General features: G+C 38.7%; 1 protein-coding gene across 1 annotated transcript in view; it reads left to right on the plus strand.

Annotated features, from left to right (window-relative positions):
- The window catches only part of LOC107287859 (cullin-9-like), a 54,587-nt gene extending 45,309 nt beyond the window's left edge, over positions 1–9,278 (plus strand). Inside the window, 4 exon segments of the mRNA XM_029284227.1 lie at positions 2,881–3,100; positions 5,832–5,965; positions 6,153–6,244; positions 7,749–9,278. Of these exon segments, the coding sequence (XP_029140060.1) occupies positions 2,881–3,100; positions 5,832–5,965; positions 6,153–6,244; positions 7,749–7,956 (654 nt within the window). The 3' untranslated portion in view covers positions 7,957–9,278.
- The last annotated feature ends 688 nt before the right edge of the window (positions 9,279–9,966 follow it).

The raw sequence follows: 9,966 nt of genomic DNA on the forward strand, positions 1-9,966 counted from the left end.
AGATCGTATTAGGCCATGCCTGCGCGATGGGGGAATCGCGCAGGGCCAGCAGTTCCTTCCTGGAATACAGTCCAGTTCACATCAGGAAGTCCAGCAGCAGAGTAGGGGAGGGGGGAAAGTCCTCGTGATGGTAATCCTAGTCAGGGGCTTAGATGGATAACGAGAAAGCAGCAACAGTTTATTGTTCGTATTGACCCCCCATAGGGGGGGGGAATTGCAAAGTCAGAGTCAGCCAGGCCCCAACCGCACAAGCCTCCAGGCCCCAACCGCACAAGCCTCCAAGTCCACGCCGGGCCCACACCAACTCCACAGAGGCCGGCCGCAAGATCTTCTACTGGAGGGCCTTAAACCCAAAAGCAGCCCTCCCCCGGTCCTCAGCCTCCATGGGGCGTGGGCCCAGGCATTCACGTTCGTCTGGCACTCACCGCCAAGCCCTAGGTCCTCCACCAGGCCGCGTTCCTTAGGCAAACTCCTCCTTTGGGCCGCGCCCGGGCCGCTAGACCAGGCCGCCAAGCCGCATCCTTCGCCTGGACTACCAGGCTGGACCGCCAGGCCGCCGGGCTAACTCCCCGCCGAGTCGCGTCTCCCACTGGGCCTTGTCCTTCACCCGGGCCGCTGTACCGCCCGGGCCGCTGTGCCGGTGTGCCGGTGTGCCATCCGGGCCGTTGTGCCGCTGTGCTGCATCCCCCTGGGCTGCTAGGTCGCTGGGCCGTTGGGCCGCCAGGCCGCAAATTTCCGCCGCGTCGAGATCTCTCCGAGCCGGGCCTCCACCCACGACTCCGCCCGTGGCTCCAGCCCGCCACAGCCGGGTGGTCGCGTGGCCCGTTACCAGCCTTCTCCGCTCGCCAGCCTTCTCTCACCGAACTCAAGGCCGCCGAGCACCCCCGACCCTCCGGAGGCTCCCCATCTCCGCCGAGGACCCCCGCGGAGCTACGGAGCCAAACCCAGTAGGTCCGCAATCAGCAAAAGTATTCTTCAAAGCCCAGGCTCCATTTGTTGCTATGTTTGTTTTTTGTTTGTTTTAAATAATTTTAAATAATTATACTTTTTATAGCCCCACAAAGGATGTAGAAAGTGTAACACAGAAGGAGGTCCACAGCATGTGCATAGAACTGTATTGAATGATCAGCATTTAAATGAAAGAGTGGAAATAAAAGTATTTGAAAAAAAATGGAGTGAGAGAACAGTGTAAAATTAAGAGGCTAAAATGTTATTGCAACATGATATTTTAGTTCAGTAGAATGCAGAATAATAAGGCATTTGTAGACACTTTCATTCTGTTCAAAGCCTAAATAGTATTTTGTTAAATTTACATTCAAAGCATAGTAATCATGAATGCATCCTGATTTATTCTGAAACAATTCAGCCATTGGCTTAAATTTGAGATACAATTTTCTCCCTAATTTTTTCAAGATTATTTCTCTGCAAATTTCTAAATCCATCCTTCCTTCCTTCCTTCCTTCCTTCCTTCCTTCCTTCCTTCCTTCCTTCCTTCCTTCCTTCCTTCCTTCCTACCTACCTACCTACCTACCTACCTACCTACCTACCGTTCGTTTCAGTGAGGATTTAAAAAGAAATGCTATGACACCACATCTTCTACATAAGACGCCAAGTGTTTTTTTCTGTAGATTTACATAAGGGCACTACTATATTAGCTGCTGTGTTTTCAGTTCTCTTCCTAATAATTCCAACCTTGGAATTTGCCTGGGTTGAAATTTTCATTGAGCTGCCCACAAACATTCCAGGATCTGTTTTGGAATCAATCACTGCTTGCTTAGTTCCCATTAATATCTGTATGACATTCAAAATTTTGGGTGCCAAAGTATCATTTTATCATTTTAAAGCCAATTGACACACAACCCATCTAAAATCCACCCTGAGAAACTTAAAGTAAGAAATCACATAACGACCTATGTCAAACCACTTTGAAGTGTAAACCGGAAGAATAAGGAATGAAGATTCTGGTTGACCACTAGTTTTTTAATTTTACATCGTCAGGATTACGATTGGTCCCTGGAGTAAAACTTCTAGAAAGGTACACTTCTAAAGGCATTAATTCCTACTCTATTTCCTATTCAGTTACTGTTACAACATCTGTCCTCTTATGGTTTAGATGTTAAGGTTTCTCAGGAGCCTTTGGTAAAAGTCTGTATCAAACCTTTGGAAAAATCCATTGAGGACTCTCTTTTCAACATCCTAATTGGCATCCTCAAAGAAATCTAGGTGTTTAGTGAGCAAATATCTGCACTGGTGTTTAATGTCATGTTTAACATTGTTTTTATGATACAGAAAATGCATTTCTTTGGAAGTCCCAAAGGTCCTTTTTTAAGAGGCAACTGGACATTCTTGGCTTTTTTTGGCAACGTTTTGCTTCTCATTCAAGAAGCTTCTTCAGCTCTGACTGGATGATGGGGAAGAAGCTTCTTAGATGAGAAGTAAAACATCTTCAAAAAAAAACAAGAAAGTCTAGTTGCCTCTTGAAAAAGCACCTTTGGGAGAAACATGAGCTGGATGACTTAGAATCTCCATAGACATTTCTTTGGAAGATACCTTAGAAGAATCTATACTGACTTTCAGAAAAAAAAACCCTCTCCAGAATGCTTTTTCATTCTTAGTTTTTCTTTGGATTCTTGCTACAAAGCCTTTGTCATTCTATGGATGATTTATAACTATGACCATAAAAGAAATAATACAAAAACATGGAAATTTACCCTAGCATTATTTCCCTCCAACTCCAAGAACCTATACTTTAAATTTGAGCTATGAAATATTCTTTCTCTCTCTTGCTCTAAGTAGGAAGGTGGTACTATGCTGTGACAAGCTTCTTCCAATTACTTGATTCTAATTCTCTTCTAAGGGAATATCAGAGGAGAGGAGCAGAGTTGTGGGAATGAGGGGTCTGCTCCTAGTGAAACCATTCCCCCATTGGAGAGATTCTAACTGGAATCATTTATATGCATTGTGATACATGATGTGTTTCAGGTCCTGGCATATTCCTGCATCTACAGCTACTATAACCAGGACACAGAAAAAATGGATATCATGGAACAACAGTCTGATAATCTGGAGCTGCATACTAATGCTTTACAGATCCTTTTGGGTAAGCCATTATTGACATGCAAGTAACTGTCATTTGTTTGAGACATGTTCATTGAATACTGGCAATATTTGTAATATAGAAAGCATCAATTGTCATAACAGTATTTCCTTATTGCTACCAGTATAGATCACCCTTGCCTGCAAGTTCTTCAATATGCTGAGACAGTAATTATTATGACTCAGTTATTTCTTCCACACTTTTTTCTGTATTTTCATTGTAGTGGCCAAGAAAACTTGTGTTTTGTTTAATGTTTTATTAATTAATGTTTTATATGATAGTATTTCTAATCAACTTGTATTGTATTTATAAAAATCATCTTACAAGTTCATCATGCATCCTATTTTCATCATTCTTATTTAAGCTTAATTTCCTCTTAATATTCAAACCATTTTTATCAGTCATAATTTTCTCAATATTGATTATCTAAATATCCAAGCTTTCCATTTACATACATCATCCCAATATTTTCATATTTCATGTGTTATAAGGATACTATACTACTTATCTATCTTATAACATCTACATATAACATCTTTTTTGATCGGCTTATATTTCTTTTATATTTGTAAAAGTTATCTTGTTAAGTCACTATATATCCTATTTTCAAAAATTCTTGTTTAAGCTTAATTTCCCCTCAATATTTCGGTCATTCCTCAGACCTAGTTCTCTTCAATTTAATTACTTTTAAATTTCAAACTTTTCATTTACATATATCATCCCAATATTTTTACATTTCATATAATGTAAAAAATACTATACTACTTATATCTCTTATCCCTCTTACTATAGAGTCCCTTTATATCCAAAATTATCTGTTCTTTTAATCATATTCAAACAGGTGTTTGCTCATGTAGTATTTCATCTGGTAAGGCGAATCAAATCTTTTGAATCTAACTCTGGCCTTCATCTTTTGCCAAGTAGCTTTCCAAGTTAATATATTTCACTTGCTAGGAAGTTCCTGTATTTTTGTGGGTATTGTTGGGAATGAAGAGGACAAATTACGTAGGATATGTACTTTTTGTCTCCCAAACTCTAATGATTCTCTTGGCAGTTCTATAGTCCATTTTGTTCAATCTTCTTTCTTGTCCCCAGGTTTATTTTGACGTCCTGACAAATAAAGTATCTTTTCCATTTTTATTGTTATGGCAAAATCTTGTAGATTTTTTCCTGTTCATGTTAAGTTGTAATTCTCTTCATTTGTAGCTTCGCTGTTTAAGTCATTTTCTTCTAGTTTGTGTTCTATTATCTGATTTGTTTGTTCATTCTTTATCATCATTTTCTGAGAGTTTTTTAATTGTCTGTTTAGATGTGCTCATTTATGTCATCAGAGTTGTTTTTGATCTCGTGGTTTGAAGTCATTGTCATTTGTATCTGTTGTAGCATTGCATACATTTCCTCCTGGAAAGTATTTGTCTTGTCTTGGAATATTGCTTCTGGAAGTCTCTGATTTTCTAGGCTAGATCTTTCAGGAGTAGATATTAGATGTGGTGTCCTGTAGTTTTTTTTTATAAGTATCCAATATCTATATTTTCTCCCCCCTCCATATAATTTTTCATCAGTGCCATAGTCTCTATGATTAGCCTTGTCAAACCAGAATCCAAACAATCCAATCTTATATAGTACTTATCTTTATATATGGTTTTTGTAATCCAATGTGTTTCCAATTGTCAAGGCCTCAGTGAAAGCAGTATTTTATAATAGTTCTTCTATTCAGGGGTCAGTTATCAACCAGTCAGAATTGCAATCTAATATATTTAGCCACCTTGAGTCTTTCCTGTAAATCCCCCCCCCCCGAGAGATTAACCAAAAATCAAAGTTTTTCTATTTCTGTAAACAATTTTGGATTTAAACAACAGTCAGAGCAGACACTTCTTAATCTTATGGCTGGCTCATTATGTTTTCTTTCTTTGTTCCCAGCTGTCTTCTTGAGAGTTATTAAAGTTCAAGGGAACAGATTATTCTTTGTTTCTGGGCGATTTGTCAATTTCTGAATCAGTCTTGTTGATGTTCTATACTCTGATTCTCCACTAGACATCAGTAGTTGTTTATTTTCCAGCTTTTTCAAACAAAAAATTCTTATTATTTTTTATATAATTTCATCAGGACCCTTTATGGTGTAAATTTTCTTAGTTTCTAGATTTATCCAGACTGTAGTATTATAAATTTTATTTCAATATATTTCTTTCCCCCTTAAAAGTTAATTCGCCGCTTCCGTCTATGGAAGAGTGGGGGTGTAGTCCCCTCCCTTCACTTTCGGAGAATTTCTTACTTTAGGGATCTTTTCCAAGGAATCAGTTACAAAATAGAAGAGAGAAGATTGATACTCTCACCAATTCCAAGCATGCTGTTCACCACTGTTCTAGTTCGTGCTCTTGGACTTTGGCTGCAAGTAGCTTGGGCTAGACACTGGTGTACACCTAGCCTTTTTCCTGTCGGGTTAGAGGGCTTCCCCTGGATTGAATAGATCGACCGCCATCATTCTGTGATCATCTGAGCACCCTCTTTCTTCGTTGCCTCTCCAGGGCGACTTTTGATCCATTTTGGGTCCCCTGGCAGGGCAAAACTAGCCGTGGAGTATGGAGCTCTGCAAGCCCACGGCCGTGCGCTACAGCACAAAACCGGAAGTCCTTAATTTCATTTTATAACCAGTTTATTTCACTGTTGTTTTTACACTTGGATCCATTCATTCACAAGTGCTACAATTTGGAAATGGATCTGCTTTTTCTTTCAGAAGAGATGCTGTTACACTGCCAAGATCTTGCCTCTTCCATTCGGTTGCTCAAAGCAAAGCATTTTAATATCGGTTTAGAGTTGGTTCGAAGGATCCAAGAACGGCTCCTGTCAATTCTGCATCATGCTACTCAGGTAATACCTGCCTAGACAGGATATACCGTATATGGTAGTAAATGTATTTTTGCCAATTCAATATTGCAGCAAAAAGAAATGTGCTAAGATCATTATATCTAGATTCTTAATGGTTCCATTCTCTTTAGGAGAGTGATCTCTGGTGTCAGCATCTTGCTATATCCTTTCGATCTTTATTTTGTTGCAGGATTTCAGAGTGGGATTCCAAACTCGACAAAGCTCCGTACACAGGGGGATTAAATTATCCAATGTACTTAATGGCACTTCTGCTTATAAACAGTAAGTTTTCTTATGGGAATATGTGAATAGTAAGCTGGGTTTCAGGTTTCCAGTGAGAAGCAGTCTGGCTAAGAGGAGCCTAATTCAAGCAGGCCAGCAACTATTTAGATAGATTATATTTTTCAATGGTCTTCATACAAGTAGTCCTTGATTTATGACCATAGTGGAGTCTAACCATTACAGTCATAAGTTGTGATAGTCCTAAAGTGGGCCATCTACATGTCTTATCTGATTTTATGTCCTTTATGGTAGCAATTGTTAAGCAAATGATGCAGTCATAAAGCCAACCCATTGTTTGCTATAGGCTGACTTTGCTGAACACCTGAAGTAAATATCAGTTTTCAACAAAACTATCTCAAAGCACATGTGACTGTTGGATGCTGCAAATGGCCATAAATGCAAGCCAATTGCCAAGGGCCGATGTCTGATCACGTACCCAGCGGACGATTGTTGGAACTTCAGAATTGGGTTGAAAGTACTCCAAGGGATATCTGCTTAATTTTAAATGATCGCTAAGCCAGGGGTTCCCAACCCCTGGTCGTTGGACCGGCACCAGGCCACAGCATATCAGAAACCGGGTCATGCAAACAAACAAAGCCCCATCCATGGGATGCAGGCAGCACACGAAACCACGCCCCCCTCCAGTCCACAGAGAAACCTCGCCACGGAACAGGTCCCTGGTGCCCAAAAGGTTGGGGACCCACTGTGCTAAGCAACCAGTCGGAAGTTGAAGATTACCTATACCAGAGTACTTTCTGTCAGCCAGGAGATGATTTCCTTCTCCATAAAGAATAACTTTATATTTTCCATAATAAGCCAGGTAGATTTGAATGTCAAATCTGATTTATATAGATTTGGAATGAACAAGATGCTTTGGGGAGTCACAAAAGAAGCCATGTTTTTGCTGCCCCTTGAGTAATGTATTATAAACATTTCTCCAGTTCTTGGTAGTGTCAGAGTAACAGTAACTTCTTGCATCTCTTAAAATAACACTGGTAAAAACAAATATGGAGTTGAATTCTGTTGTGTTCTGTTAGAAAATCTGGTATATTGATTATGAATGTTAGGAGTTAAAGTAGAGGCAGGCAGTCCGTTTATGTTTATGAATTATATTACTTTTGAGTAGCTGAAGGCAGTGCAGTGTCATCACGTCATGTAAATGGAAAGTGCATGTCTTGCTTTCTGTTTGCCCCAGTTTTAGGAAACCTTTTAAAAATGGTTTTATATTCAGTAAGCCTATCCATTCTATAGTTCACTAGCCCTTGCTAAAAATCAGTAGAAATTAATACTAGTGAATTTTAACAACAAAGTCCAGGGAGGTTCTGGGGTCCACAAAAATACGATTTAGGGACTACCGATAACTAATCAAGAAATTTCTAATGAGGAAAATCCTTATTGGTTTACTTCAAGCATATTGGGTGAAAGTCTTGCTTGGTTCAATATTGGAATTTAGAAGACTACTGTAATCCAAAAATGAAATGACACTAAATTTGTTTCTGCACAGGCTGATTTTTTATGAAGGATCTGACACACCTGATACAGATGATGGGGGCAAAGAGGAAAATGAGGAAGATGAGTATGTTCCAGAGTGGCAAGAAGAATATGATGATGAAGACCTTGATGATGATGATGATATTTCCTATGATGATGAATCAGAAAATCTAGAGAGAGATTGCTTTTTTTTTGATGATGAAGATGAACCATTTGATTAGGGTTCACCTTTGGACTCCCAAATTCTGAAGAAGAGGAAGCTTCAGGCAACCTTGTCCCTGCTAATTCTGCTACTATCATTGTCACAAATGGCAGGGAGAGGATTTCAGTTAATTGGGAGTCAATTATAATGATCATTTACAATGAAGGGCACCTTCTCTTTGAGATATATCCTTGTGGCTATTGGAAAATTCACAGTGCCTGATTACATATGAAGTTCATTAGCCAAATAAACAAATGAAAAAACTGGGGAGCAGTGAGGCTGCAGGACTGCAAACTTTCTTAGGGAATAAGACTAGGCTCCAGTCTAGAAAAAAGACCTTTGCCTCAACTCCAATGCAGGCTTCAATTTTAAGAGAGCACTATATATCATCAGTTTATGTGAAAGTTTGCACATCACCCTTTTCCATATTCCCTGTATTTTATTGCCCATTGGCTAATACTTATGCAGAGGTTTTATTTGATAAATATATTTGACTTTATTATTTTGCCCAGCATTGAGTTAAAGTTCTAGAACGTAATAGCAATACAGCCTTATTTATGAGTGCCAGTTCAGTTTTGTTCTCCAGTAGTGATTCATACGGTAAATACATGGAAACATGAATGTGTGTGTGTGTGTGTGTGTGTGTGTACACAAATGTACATAAATATGCAAAGTCTCTAAGGGGCTTCTTGTCTGTCAGAACAATTCTCATTTCCATTCTAACACAGCTCCAAAACAATGAATGGAGATTTTTATTTCATTTCAATATAAATTATTCTATAAGATTCAGTGCCAGGGACAATGATATTCTCTAATTAATGAAAAGGCAACTTAGGACATTGATTGTGTGTGAATCACTTGAATTACATCTCGTTTGGGCAAGAATTGTGTGTGCTTGTGTGCATGCGTGTGTTTTCACGCTTGCATATAATGCTTTCTTATGAATGTTGGTAAAGCTGGTTTTTTTTAAAAAAATTAAAACAACTCCCAAATTCAGTTAAAATGCCCTATGGCTCTTTTGGATAAATCTGTAGGTTGCTTATGTTCTGAACTGAAATGGTTTTGTATTTTGTACGGAACTCTTTCATGAAGAGATTTTTTTCTTTAATGTTCTTTTGTCATTTGGAATGCATTCTACAGGTGGGAATTCCACAGGATATAGAAGTTCAGAAGGTTCATATATACAATATAAACATATGTATGCATACATATATGTGTGTATGTGTATGCAGGAGCTAAAATTGTTCAGAGTATTCTGCTTTCTCTTTTCTTGAAAATGAAAAAGAACCCAGAAACTATACAACTTCTGTTTATGAAATAAACTGGTTTTCTTCTGTTGCATTCTTATATGCTTTTCTTTGATTCTGCTTTGTTATCCTTTCTTAGTGCCAAAAATGGGAATGGGAAGGTTGTTGTTGGGAGAAGCCCCATTATCTTGAAAGTGTCTAGTTAAACATTTGCTATGATACCATTTTCTCAGTTTCTCCAGCTCAGCAGATTTCTAATACTTCATAGTTTACCGAGAGGAGGAGAATTTGTATTTGCAATGTCACAATATCCATCTTTTACTCTAGATTAGAGCAAATGTGGGATGTAATGGGATGTAGGAATGACCTGTGAGATAGGAGGAAGAGCCACAGACTAGACAACTATCATGCAAAAGTCCATTGAAGCAGAGGGAATGTGGGACGTGTTTTAGAAGGGATCCTTCCTAATTTTCTTAACAATAAACGAAAAGGGAGAAATACTTTCCGACTCGCAAGAATCTGTTAATGTACAGTTAACAGATATTTTATAATAAAGATAGAGCTAGAATTCATTGTCATGCTTCTTGTCTGAACTATCTACACAAAAGCAGTTTTTAAGAAAAAAAGAAAAATAGCATGTTTCCAAAGTGGAAACAATTGTGCAATAGTGGATGCCTTATCAGTTATGAAAACCTATGAATACATATTTTAGTTGTGGGTATTGAATTTTAAATTTCTTTTTAATTTGAGATAGTTGTCATGCAACATCTCTATTATCTGCT

Source organism: Protobothrops mucrosquamatus, unplaced genomic scaffold (assembly GCF_001527695.2).
Source record: "Protobothrops mucrosquamatus isolate PMUCROS unplaced genomic scaffold, P.Mucros_1.0 scaffold448, whole genome shotgun sequence".
In the NCBI taxonomy this organism is placed as follows: Eukaryota; Metazoa; Chordata; class Lepidosauria; order Squamata; family Viperidae; genus Protobothrops; species Protobothrops mucrosquamatus.